Source organism: Crocuta crocuta, unplaced genomic scaffold (genome assembly GCF_008692635.1).
Source record: "Crocuta crocuta isolate KB4526 unplaced genomic scaffold, BGI_CrCroc_1.0 scaffold186, whole genome shotgun sequence".
NCBI lineage: Eukaryota > Metazoa > Chordata > Mammalia > Carnivora > Hyaenidae > Crocuta > Crocuta crocuta.
In genome coordinates this window covers 6,941,917-6,954,686 of record NW_027551569.1, presented here as the reverse complement: position 1 = coordinate 6,954,686, position 12,770 = coordinate 6,941,917, and the positions used below count along the sequence as shown (strand labels likewise).

Here is a 12,770-nt window from a genome sequence, read left to right as displayed (position 1 = left end):
TGTCTGCCACATCTTCTTACCAGGAATTCACGGACCATCTTTTAGAGACCACACCTGAGCCCAGGTCCGTGCTGTGGCTATCACAGAGTGTTTTTATGTGAGCAGAATTAAAGTGGACTGAACCAGGGTGGGGGAGGGCGGATGGGAAGTATTCACAGCAAGGCACAACTGGCTCTAGGCGGCACCTCTCTATCACTCTATGGTGCAAATACTGAAATCATCGCAATACCTCCCGTGCATTTCTAAGTCCACCCTCTGTGCTCCAAACCAAAAATACTAAGCTCTCTGATAACTTTGGAATGGCATTGTTAGATATTGCACAGAGTCAGTACTCTGAGTCAGAAATATTAGCCTGTTTGACAATTTTTGAGACAATTTAGTGCTGAGTCATTTCCTTTTTTGAAAAAAATGTTTAAATGTTTGTTTATTTTTGAGAGAGCACAAGTGGGGGAGGGGCAGAGAGAGAGGGAGGCACAGAGTCTGAAGCAGGCTCCAGGCTCTGAGCTGTCAGCATGGAGCCTGACACAGGGCTTGAACTCATGAACCGTGAAATCATGACCCGAGCAGAAGCCAGATGTAACCAACTGAGCCACCCAGGCAACTCTCCTTTGTAATTATTAAATTGTGCAAGCTTACAGACCTTTTGTTGGTATATATGGTACATCTCAAAAGAAAAAAAGGAAATTCATTTTTAAATAAAAGTATGTAGAATACCTGGAGTTGTTCTATTATGCTTGAGGGTCTAAGTGAAGCACAAGTAGAGGCAAGGAGGCTCTGGTTCAAGCCACCTGCTAGACAATCTCTATTGTGGTCCTCCGAGAAGTGTGGCTGGGCAGAGGTCTGAGGGCTCACTGCAGTGGCTCAGAGGTAACAGTGTAAGAGAGGCTGAAATTAGTACTTACTGTGTTAATTCAAGAACAATCTGAACACCCTCTTGAATCTTCAGAATATCTTCATGATAGGCTGAAATTAATCAATAATGACCATTTCCAGGGACACACTCAAAGTCATAAAAGCATCAAGTATGAGAGATGTAAGACTAGTAACCTAAAAACATGAAGTTAGAGGGCCAGAATTGTGTTTTTTTTTTTTTAAGGGCATCTCAGATCACTCAGAAGCTTGAGGATGTGGGAGTAGAGGGAATGCACTCTAAGGGTGGTGCTCAAACTAAGATTCCAAGTCACTAGGTCTGGGAGATGGGGCAAAAATCAGTATTTTAAAAGCAATTCCAAAGGGTATTTTTTGGATTTTCCAATTTTCTCCACTGGGAATCAATATGTAATGACACCATGATTACTTCCCCAACAAGGCCAAACACCTGTCTGGCACCATGGCCCTGCCTGGCATCAGGGACAATGGTCAAGGACGGATGGAGGCGTGGGAAGACCCAGGACAGACCAGGGCTCTGTGCGCGCATTCTACCCGGAGCTTACGGCTTCTGAAGGAATTATTTGGAAAACGCAAAAATATTTCTAAATCTTTCTTTTCCTTCCCCACCTCCAGTTAGAGCCAAGTCGCCACTTAAAGAAGAGTCACTTGCTCTGTAACCCATTTCAATATTTATTTACTGTACAAAATATTTACAGTCTCGCTACAACTGTCTGGCCCCTTTGCCTGGCCCGACGGACCTGCAGCAGGGCTTGGTCTCTAGAAAACACGTGGATGCTCTCCTTGGTGTTCACTTGCCGCTTGGTTTCCTTCAAAGACACTAAAAGGCCAGTCGTTCAGCTGCCCTGCTCCCCAAGTACCTGGGCCACAAGGGCATAAATAAATGGCCAAAAGAAGAAACAGGAAATTAAAAATTGCCCGAGAAGTAGCACACATTCCTCCTTCTGACACGTACCTTTTTCTCCCACACTGACTAGTACCAGAGCAGGATTAGACAAAAAGAGAAAAAGAAAAGGCCAAACAGAGTGAAGATACTTTGGAACAGACTTCGGCGACAGAATACACTGGAAGAGTAGAAAACCACAACAGTATCAAAGGGTTTTGTTAAACAAAGACCCTGGGGCCGAGGCCCACCACAGGCACGCACATGGCCATGGTGGCACCCAGAATGCTCTGAAAAGTGCTATGACTGGAGCTTAAAATGACAGAGCTAGCCAAGAAAATCAAATCGAGCTCCAGCAGCAGTCTCTGGAGGGCCACTGGAGGGGAGAATGCAGAGTCCAGAAGAGGATCAGCTGCCAAAGACAGCAGAAACAGCCCATGTACCCCCAGCTGGAAGCCCCTCTCCAGGCCCGAGGGGCAGCATCGCACTGTCCAGGGGGATGACAAAACTTGCCTGGATGTGTCCCATGGGAAAACACTGGGGCAAGCAGCAGCACCTTGTCCTGGTCCCTGAGGAGAGCAGTGACCGTGTGGCATGGAGGACCCTGTGGGCGTCAAGGCCCTGATGCTGGATCCCGGGCCCCAAGAATGAGTGAGGTCAGCACCCATGCCAACAAGGACAAATGACGACTGCGAAGGAGTGAGGTCAGGCAGCAACTGTAGCAGCTCAGGAGGGCTTGTTCCTTGTGATCCCTGGGAACGGGAGGGCTCAGACACGCTTCCGGGAGGCCAGGGCATTGCCGTAAGTCCTGCCTCATCTCTGGTCTCTGTACTTGCTGGTTTTGGCAGTAAAGATGGCTTGTAATTTCTCAGGGTTGAATGCCCCATTGAGAAAGGTAGCTTGCAGCAAAGCCTTCTTCAACACAGAAATTTGGAAGGTTGATGAGATTTTGAGTCTTGAAGATGCTTGCATTCAAACTATAATGAAAAAGGATGGTGTGCTCTTCTAAGAGACAGCTGCAGGTTCTCTTCAATCATCGTGTAACCGAACCTACTAGATTGCCCTCCCTCCACTGGGACTCCTGCTGGCAACATACAGAGTGAAGTCACTAAGCAGCTGGGTGTCTGTTATCTGACACAGCTCCTCTATGTATGTTCCCAGTGCCCTGACCCCAAGGGCCTGTGGTTGACCACTTCAACCACAGGCCCTTTTCCTTGTCTCAGTGCTGCCAGAGAAAACCAAGCAAGGAGAGAATCAGGGATCCTTAGCTTGCTACACTCACTGTCTCAATCACTTGCTACAAAATTTCCTTCCATAGAAAGCTAAAGAATGCCTAGCTCTCAGCAGACTGAAGAAGTTGGAGGTAAGTGGCCAGGCCCAGCCACACCTCAGTGTAAAGCACACACTCAGGGACAAACATCAGTAGTCTTCAAGCCGGCCATGTGCCTAGACGTGCCTCAGGCCCTAAGGGAAAATCATATTCAGCACTGGAAGCTGGAAGCTATAGCCCAACTATCTTTCACATTCTTGGGTCTGTTTTTCTCACTGGCTCAAACTCAAAAAAAAAAAAAAGGTTAGAGAGTTCTTTATGGATTAATGATCGTTTCCAGAAATGCCTTCAGGGAAAAAACTCCTTTTCCACTTCTGACACCACAAAAAAAGGTCCTTTTGTGCTATCAGTCCCCGTTAGAGGTAGTCCAGTGCCATGGCCTGAGCCTGCCATTGTGCAGAGGGACACAAATGAAGACTGCTCATGTGGGCCACTTCCTCTCTGTGCTTCTCCCAGCTCCTGGTGAGAAGAGGCAACCGCCCTGCCCACAAGAGGGATGCACAACACCTTCGGTCAAGTAGTGAGGGCTGCAGAGGGGACCTCTCAGGGACATCAGCAGAGGAGGCTGAGTGAGCCGGATGTAGCCTTCTAAGAAAGCCAGGCCCTTTGTGTAATGCCCCTCAGCTACTGAAGCAGCTCCCACAATGGAGATCTTCTAAGAACCACGTGAAGTTCCAGCAGCATGGTCCTCCTCTGGTGACTGAGCGAGCAGCTCCCATTGCATACCATGCCCAAGTGGCCTGTGGGGGAGACGTGTAGGGAGCAGCGAGGGAAGGCTCCAGCTCACAGGTGACCAAACACTCCAGCCACTGGGGAGCATGCAGCAGCTTCTGGCCGATGATTCGTGTGTGCTCCGTGTACGTCAGGGTCAGTGCTAACACGCTGCTGCATGCACCTGGGTGCTCTGGAAAGCACAGGGCCAGGCAGATGGCAGGCGGGCAGTCAGAGCATGCCAAAGCCCTCGCAGCCCTCACTGATGGCCAGCTGCAGCATCCTGTGCACCTCTTCGTATGAGTCATATGTGGGGAGGCACAGCTGGTTAAAACTGGAAGGGCAAGGGGACAAGTGTTAACTCCCACTGTCGGAAGCACCGGCAAGGGCTGGGAAGACCCTCCCCCATGCGCATGCACTGGGCAGTCTGGAACCTACCACGTGTGTGCAGTTGGGAGCGTGCTATGGGTCGGAGCAGCAATAATCTGGAAAGAGGGACAGAGGGCAGCGAAACCTCCGGGTGGTAGCTGAGAGGAGCCTGTTGTGAACTGTAGCAGCCGAGCCAACTCCTCCTGGGTCAGACTGGAAACCACAGTCCAGAACCACCTCATTACCTGCAGGCAAGAGAGCACAGGTGGGGGTCCCACTCAGCGTGCAGCCTAGGATTTGACCCCTGGGGAGAGAACAGGGTACCTTGGGATGGGGGACACAGGTAGCAATGGCCTAGAGTCGACAACCTCTTTAGGAATTTATGTTGTCTCAGGGTCAGCAGAGCAGTCTCTGATTAATTTCTCACATACGACTCCTGTGGGGGCAGCACAACAGCCCGGAGGGACCAGGGCTCCCATATGCCTGGACAACCACCCGTCTTTCTCTCATGTGTCATTTTTTCCCAGTCGATGTCTGCCTCTCTGACTCCTCAACATTTCTCTTCTGAAAGCTCCTCCTTATAACATGGCACAAATTCAACGAAAGGAAGTTTGGCCCACTTACTTTTTCTCTGAAATGCCATGAGCCGCCAACGACGACTGCATGGGCTTTGAAGTCAGACACACTGATGTCCCCAGTTCCACACATCAGCAGCTGGAGAAGATAGTCACGTATTACTAGGACAGTCAGAGGAAAAGACCCAACATAAGATCAAAATTGCCTATGTTAACATGCAAAATATGGAATAAAGAAAACACCAAGAAAAAGACCATAAGGTGAGAGCATAATGCCAGAACTCTGCTTTAGGAAAATCAATTATAATAGGCCAATGGTTCCTAACCAGTGTGGTAAAAATCACACAGCTTTAAAAAAAATATGCAGATGCCCAAAGCCTTAACCCAGACCTACTGAATCAAAATCTCCAGGAATGGGTTAGGAACCTGTGTATTTAAAAAAAATTTCCTGTTACTGATGTACACCCCTAATTAAGAACTTCTAGGGTGCCTAGATGGCTCACTCGGTTGAACATCTGACTCTCGATTTTGGCTCAGGTTATGATCCCAGGGTCATGGGATCGAGCCCCATGTGGGCTCGGCACTGGGTACGGAGCCTGCTTAACTTTCTCTCTCTCCCTCTGCCCCATGCACAAGCTCTCTCTCTCTCTCTAAAAAAAAAATAAAATAAAAAGGCATATGGAATAAGAACTGCTTTCTTGTTAAAAAAAAAAAAAGGAAATACTGTTGTAGATAATTTTGAATTGAAACACAGAGCCTGGGAACACCAGGAAGAAAAGGCAGGCCCCTTTCCTCTGATGAAAAGCCCCAGCTCCTATGAATATTTCAGATGGCCTTTCCTGTTTCCCAGGATCCATCCTTCTTATATGGATTGAACTTTTACTACCTTCCCTTTAGCCCTGCCTCTACTTGATCAGATAAATTAAAAAGTATACCAAAAAAAGAGAACATTAATGACATCAGAACCTAAACATCTTGTTGATGTCCTAATTTGGTTCAGGCTCCAGCATATGACTTAGCAGACTGTGAGTACTCATTCAAAAGCTATAAAGAGTGATATATCTTGGGGCACCTGTGTGGCTCAGTCAGTTAAGCATCTGACTTCAGCTCAGGTCATAATGTTGCAGTTCATGAGTTCGAGCCCAGAGTTAGGGCTTTATGCTGACAGCTCAGAGCATGGAGCCTGTTTCAGATTCTGTATCTCCCTCTCTCTCTGCCCCTTCCCAGTTTGTACATTCGTGCTCTCTCTGTCTCTTGCTNTCTCTAAAAAAAAAATAAAATAAAAAGGCATATGGAATAAGAACTGCTTTCTTGTTAAAAAAAAAAAAAGGAAATACTGTTGTAGATAATTTTGAATTGAAACACAGAGCCTGGGAACACCAGGAAGAAAAGGCAGGCCCCTTTCCTCTGATGAAAAGCCCCAGCTCCTATGAATATTTCAGATGGCCTTTCCTGTTTCCCAGGATCCATCCTTCTTATATGGATTGAACTTTTACTACCTTCCCTTTAGCCCTGCCTCTACTTGATCAGATAAATTAAAAAGTATACCAAAAAAAGAGAACATTAATGACATCAGAACCTAAACATCTTGTTGATGTCCTAATTTGGTTCAGGCTCCAGCATATGACTTAGCAGACTGTGAGTACTCATTCAAAAGCTATAAAGAGTGATATATCTTGGGGCACCTGTGTGGCTCAGTCAGTTAAGCATCTGACTTCAGCTCAGGTCATAATGTTGCAGTTCATGAGTTCGAGCCCAGAGTTAGGGCTTTATGCTGACAGCTCAGAGCATGGAGCCTGTTTCAGATTCTGTATCTCCCTCTCTCTCTGCCCCTTCCCAGTTTGTACATTCGTGCTCTCTCTGTCTCTTGCTCTCTCTCTCTCTCAGAAATCAATAAACATTAAAAAAAAAAAAAAAAGAATGATGCATCCTAATCAAGAGACAAGGAAAGCCCACATTAAACCTAGGAGCCTTGGCTCCTTCAAAAAGAACCTGCTAAGCTAACAAGTGAGAATACGGTGCCAAGCAGCTGTAAGACAGTGTCCTTCCTTCCTATTCACTTTTACACATTGTTACAAACGCCATGCTTGCTTCAGGGTAAAACAAAATATGCCAATAGCTGGCTATTCCTCAGCCCCCAAAATAAATAGCACTAGGTGATAGGTCTATGGGAAACCTTAGACTCAGAGATGGAGCATTCATTTTGTTTGAATTTCATGTATTGAAGTACAAATGTGATGAACATTGCACCTGGCTTTAATTCTTGTTCTTGAAGCCAATTCAGTTAATAAGGATAAACACTGTACAAGACCACCTGAAACTATGTTTTTGTTTTCTCATTTTTGAAGGATTTCCTCCCTACAGGCAACAGTTTGCAAAAACACACTCCTCATAAAGGCTGTGTGAAGTGGAAACCGATAATTTGCCTTTGCCTTCTATGTATCATCTATGAGCAACAGATAACCAAATGATTTTATCTTTTGACTACAAGTTCTATTTTGATAATTACAGAAACGTATTCACCATCTTATAGCATTTTTCAGTTGTCACAGGATCTGAAATAAGAATATATTAACTATATAGTGTTGTGACCCCAAGCTTTGAAATACGTCACCTCTTTTGGTTTGTCTCCTTCCCTGGGACGTAGCTCCTTGATGGCAGGGACTTGGTCCTATTAATTGCTAGCTCTCTAATGCCTCAACTGTCCAAAGGTCATTTGTGTAAGTGTCTCATACAGGAAAGAATAAATAGTCTCTGAACAAATAAATTCTACTATTCCCTTAAATCAACTTTAAATGTCACAGGATTTACATGGACTGCACACAATAACAATGCTCTTGACTATTCAATCAGTATCAATAATATTTGACAAATAAATGACTGTTAATTATTACTCTTCAAAGATAATTAGCTATTTGGTTTCTAATTTTTACATTCTAATGTTTTGAAAGCTGGAGAAAGGGTAAATGCATGGAAGGGTCACAAAAGTGAAACCAACTCTCAAAGGAAGGACTTCCCCACCTCATCTCATAAGAGAAGACATAACAAGCTGGTTCCTGGGCACACTCAAACACCCAGTCAAGAATGGAGGTCTGCAACTGCAAGCACTTACTTCAAGCTCGTTTTCATCAAAAATAGCCAAAAGGTTCTCAGGGACCAACTCATTCAGGCCTGAAACAAAGTAGCCGAGTTAAAGCCAGGCCCATGTCATGGATACAGGGATTTTGATCTCAAGACCAAGAACAGACAGGCTCTCACCTTTTAAGAAGTGTTCCACCTCCTCTTTCACTTGACTGGCCAGTCGATATTGGGCCAGTAGATTTAAATAGAAGATTTTATTCGCATTAGTGACTGGGGTTTGAGCTCCACCTGTCATGAGCTCTACCACCTGAAAGAGGCAAAAGACAGAGGGGGGAGGCTGCAGATGGAAGCTGATAAGATGACACCCGCCCGGTATGTCCCATAAACACAACATTATTGAACTCCATCACAGCAATGAGTATCAGCTTCTGAACACACCTTGTTTTATACAGTTAGTAAGCTTCAGCGGTCCCACCATGGCACATTCTACTAGCTACTACAGGATCAGAGTGAGTCTTCTCTGACCTGGTCAAATAGTGGGGATGGAACAGGAAGATATTATGGTTCCTTGTTAGCAATATCCTCATGTCTCTATGATCCAAAATTATCCAACTGACCTTTTCTCTTAAACTCCTAAGCCTACTTATCTGAGAATAAATAAAACCAGAGCAATAGTAAATAAAGAAGTCTTTTTAGATCTCAAAATTCTAAGATGGGAACAACTGTTCCTTTTCCTTTCCAATGTGTTCAGAGGCTATGTGATTATCAGTAAAATGGTATCAGTGGTCATAATTTTTGAGTTTTTATTTTGCTTTCAGTTGCATATTACTACAACTTTAATGTTGTAAATATAATCTGATGCTATTTAAACCCCACAACATAAATGGAACCAAATCAGCATCAAAATAATTTTGGCCAATAATTTTCTAATCAAAAAAGCTTAAAAATAAATAGGGACGGGGTGCCTGGGTGGCTCAGTCAGTTAAGCAACGGACTTCGGCACAGGTCATGATCTCGCAGTTCGTGGGTTTGAGCCCCGAGTTGAGCTCTATGCGGACAGCCCAGAGCTTGGAGCCTGCTTCAGACTCTGTCTCCCTCTCTCTCTGCCCCTCCCTTGCTCTCATTCTGTTTCTCTCTCAAAAGTATATAATAAGCCTTAAAAAATTTTTTTTAAATATATAGGCACAGTGCTAAAATAGGAGTCACCTACTACACTACCACTAAAGTCGAGAAAGACACTGCCGTTCCCCCCAAAACTACTTTTTTTTTAACAAATAGTTTATTGTCAAATTAGTTTCCACATAACACCCAGTGCTCATCCCCACAAGTGTCCTCCTCCATGCCCATCCCCCTTCCCCCCCACATCCATCAGTCCTCAGTTTTTGTCAGCATTCAAGAGTCTCTCATGGTTTGCCTCTCTCCCTTTCCCCCACCATTTCCCCCTTCTTCTCCCCCTTGTTCCCCCAAAGCTACTCTTGCAGTGATGCTTCATTATCACTAAGTTCTTTTTCTACTGCAAAGTAGGAATCAGTAGGATATATCAGTACATGTGTCTTTTGTGCCATGAAATGGGCCAAGATCATCAACCATGGGATGCAATGTCCAGATATGGTTGCCACTAGCCTCCTGTGCTTACATTAATGAGAATAAAATAAAGTGAAAAGTTCAGTTATTTGCTGAATAACAAGCCACATGTTGGGTGTCCAAAAGACAGCACAGATAAAGAACATTTCCATCATTGCAGAAATCTCCATTTGACAGCCCTGCTCTAGAGGAGGCTGGGAACCATGGGACCCTCTGGCTTTGGTTCTCTTTCTCACCTTATCCAATTGACCTGATTTATTATATTTCTCTTCTGCAAAGACCAGCTCCATCTCACTCATGTCATTGTTGAGGATGAAGCAAACTTTAGATTTGTAGAATTCTGGGTCATCTGTTTCAAAGTACTGAGAAGACAGAAAGACAGAACAGAACATGACTACTCTTACCCAGAAGGGCAATTTGTAACCGCCTGCAACCACGTACCCCTTCCATTTTAATAATGAGCTGAGAGTGGAGGGATTCCAGAATTAATAGCCAGGAGCCTTGGTAAAAAGGCTATACCTAAGACATTACCTTGTAATGCATACGTAGTCCTATGATTTGGGCCAAAAAAGAGCGGGTGAATCGAGCTCGGACCAACTGCTTGTAGGCTCCTCCTAGAGAGGACTCATAGAGACACTTGCCCACCAACCGCCCTGCAAACTCATACATCTTCAAGCGTAGATGAGCCGGGCGATTAGGATTCGGATGTACCTGTGTGAGAGAGATGAAAAGGCTCTGGGGGTATCTGAGTGGCTCAGTTGGTCAAGCATCTGACCTTGGCTCAGGTCATGATCTCATAGTTGGTGAGTTTGGGCCCCACATCAGGCTCCCTGCAGTCAGCACAGAGCTGCTTCAGATCTTCTGCCCCTCCCGAACAAAGTCTACTTCTCTACTCTTCATGCCTCTGCCTAGTCAAAGATCTTGTACAAAATTCAATAGCTTAAGGTACGTTTTGAGAAAGTGCCTTAGTCATTACAATAATAATTAGTAGAACGGCCAGTGTACTAAAATACTTTTTCGTCACATACTCATCATCTGCATTTTCTCTTATTTTACACATGAAATAATAAACGCAAAGAGGAGGGAGGCAATCTAATTGGTTTATACTGTAAGTATAAAAATTACGAACAAGACACAGGTTGTCAGATTTCCAGGACAGCTTCATAATCTCAAATCCTTGTTAGAGTTCTCTATTATAATACAATTGACATTTTCCACCCATCCACAGGGAAGTCACAAACTCACTAATGCTTGGTTGTTGTCACTGAATCGGGTGAAGAGCTGATTGGTGGTATCAAATAGTGCTTTGCAGATTAGCTCAAACCATTCCCGGCGAGGCCCTCCCCAGTCCAGAGCTGAAAAGCATAATAAAAATAAAAAGTGACTCTGGCCTACCACCTCTTACTGCTTGTGTTCCTTTATTCATCATTTGATTCTTTCCACCTTCCTTCCATTCCACTACATTAGTGCTTCCCCATTCCAACCCACCTAAACTGTGGGCTTTTTTTGGAAACCCCACCCCTTTCTGTAGGATTAAAGGATTCAAGATATTTTACTCACTAAGCTAATGCCCCCTAGTATGGAAACACAGGAGATCAGAGATCCCAGGAAATGGACATTTCTCTCGTTTTACAAAGGTTACCTTCCCTTCTGGTCCAAAGTCTTAGAGCCTGCCCTCCAGTCCCTGTGTCTGTGCTCTGCAAGCCACCAAGCCACCTGGCCAGTCCACACCACCTTTTCTGTTGCAATTCGTGATTTCTTTTTCTTTTAGAAAAATAAGCTTTGGTGGGGGCAACGGCAGAGGACGATACTTTTGTTATTTGTGGAAAGCAGATAAAGAGGAGAGGAGGAGTGGGGAAGAGTTAAAGAAAGTGAATATGAGGGGCACCTGGGTGGCTCAGTCAATTAAGTGTCTGACTCTTGATTTCGCTCAGGTCATGATCTCATGGCTTGTGGAATGGAGCCCTGCATGGGGCTCTGCACTGACAGCATGTGGCCTGCTTGGGATACTCTCTCTACTCCCTTCTCTCTGCCACCCCCCATCTCTCTCTCTCTCTCAAAATAAATAAATAAACTTAAAAAAAAAAAAAGAAAATGAACATGAAATTTTAAAACTGACCTCCTTCATCTTGGAAAACCACTTCAAAGTTCTTGCTCCAATCTGAGATGGAGAAATTCCGAGTGGCTTTAAGAGACTGAAAAGCAGTGAAGGGAAGGAAACTGTCAGAAGACTGGCTGGCATCTCTTGGGTGTTAAAAACAAAAAACACGAGAACAACGCCATTGTCCCTTTAACCATTAGTACTTGGAAATACAGTACTCATACATAAGCTTTAATCGTACCATCTTATTGTTTAAAATGCACAGATCTCCAGAAGAAATTTCAGATTTAAAAAAAAAAAAACAATCTAATTCATCTTTATACCATTGCTTTGCTGGGAAGTTGAAGCTTTTTTTTTATGCTCATTTTATTAATGAGAAAACTCTTACATAAAGGACTCAAATTAGTAAGCTGTCAGCAAGAGAACTAAGGAGTCCTGGTGTTTAGTCGAGTACAGCGTCCACTAGAAATCTTTATCCACAAGGCTATGTTCAGACAGGGAGCCATGCCACACAGAGAAGGTGGCTGAGAAAAGGGGTTTCCAGTCACACCTACTAGAGCCAAACATCACCAACACTTTCTGGACAGGGACCAAGCCCTCTCATTCTTGAGGAATGCAAGAATTCTGCCAGTGTCTGTGCAGCGGAGACAGACACACATCAGGTGTTCCTTTCCCATCAGACCAGAGTGACAACAAAAATCATTTCCTTTTAACCTAACAAGAGCTCTCCTATTCTAGGGATTCAAGAATAAGAACCTTCTTCTGTTACCGACTACTTCTACTTTCCCCACACAGAAGCTCCAGGAGTTGGTTCAGGAACGAGTTCCATACAGATTATAAAGCCAATGTGTCAACGAGTCTCTCCCCTGAATAACATGTCTAGAACAAATCTACCCCAGCCTTAGTACAATCGAAAATAGAGAAGAGCAGTTGTTAACAGATATGTTTAAAGAGAAGAGAAACTGGGGCTTCAACCTGCAGAATATAACCAAACACCAAAGAGGTTTCCAGTTGCAAAAACTTGACCACTGATGATGGAAACGAAACTACGCACCGATTCCAACAACGTGTGTCTGCTGACCTTCAGGGTGACTTTGGAATGTGGTCTTTTCATATGTACCTGCCGAAGCTCTCGCTGGAAAAAGTTCACCTTGTCCTGAAAGGTCTCAGAGCCTCCTGAGGAGCAAGAAGATCCATCCTGATTACAGCCTCATTCCAAGACACCTGTGCAGGCCGTGTCACTCCCCC

General features: G+C 44.6%; 1 protein-coding gene across 6 annotated transcripts in view; it reads right to left on the bottom strand.

Moving 5' to 3' along the window:
• Window positions 1-1,540: 1,540 nt before the first annotated feature.
• AREL1 (apoptosis resistant E3 ubiquitin protein ligase 1) overlaps window positions 1,541-12,770 on the bottom strand; it is a 50,243-nt gene continuing 39,013 nt past the window's right edge. For all 6 annotated transcript variants that reach the window (XM_077750634.1, XM_077750640.1, XM_077750637.1 and 3 more), the window contains exons 11-20: window positions 12,577-12,698; window positions 11,541-11,616; window positions 10,667-10,776; window positions 9,953-10,132; window positions 9,658-9,783; window positions 8,015-8,144; window positions 7,869-7,927; window positions 4,806-4,895; window positions 4,251-4,426; window positions 1,541-4,146 (exon numbers count right to left, since the gene is read on the bottom strand). In XM_077750634.1, the coding sequence (XP_077606760.1) occupies window positions 4,044-4,146; window positions 4,251-4,426; window positions 4,806-4,895; window positions 7,869-7,927; window positions 8,015-8,144; window positions 9,658-9,783; window positions 9,953-10,132; window positions 10,667-10,776; window positions 11,541-11,616; window positions 12,577-12,698 (1,172 nt within the window). In that variant the 3' untranslated portion in view covers window positions 1,541-4,043. The remainder of the gene's footprint in view (window positions 4,147-4,250; window positions 4,427-4,805; window positions 4,896-7,868; window positions 7,928-8,014; window positions 8,145-9,657; window positions 9,784-9,952; window positions 10,133-10,666; window positions 10,777-11,540; window positions 11,617-12,576; window positions 12,699-12,770) is intronic.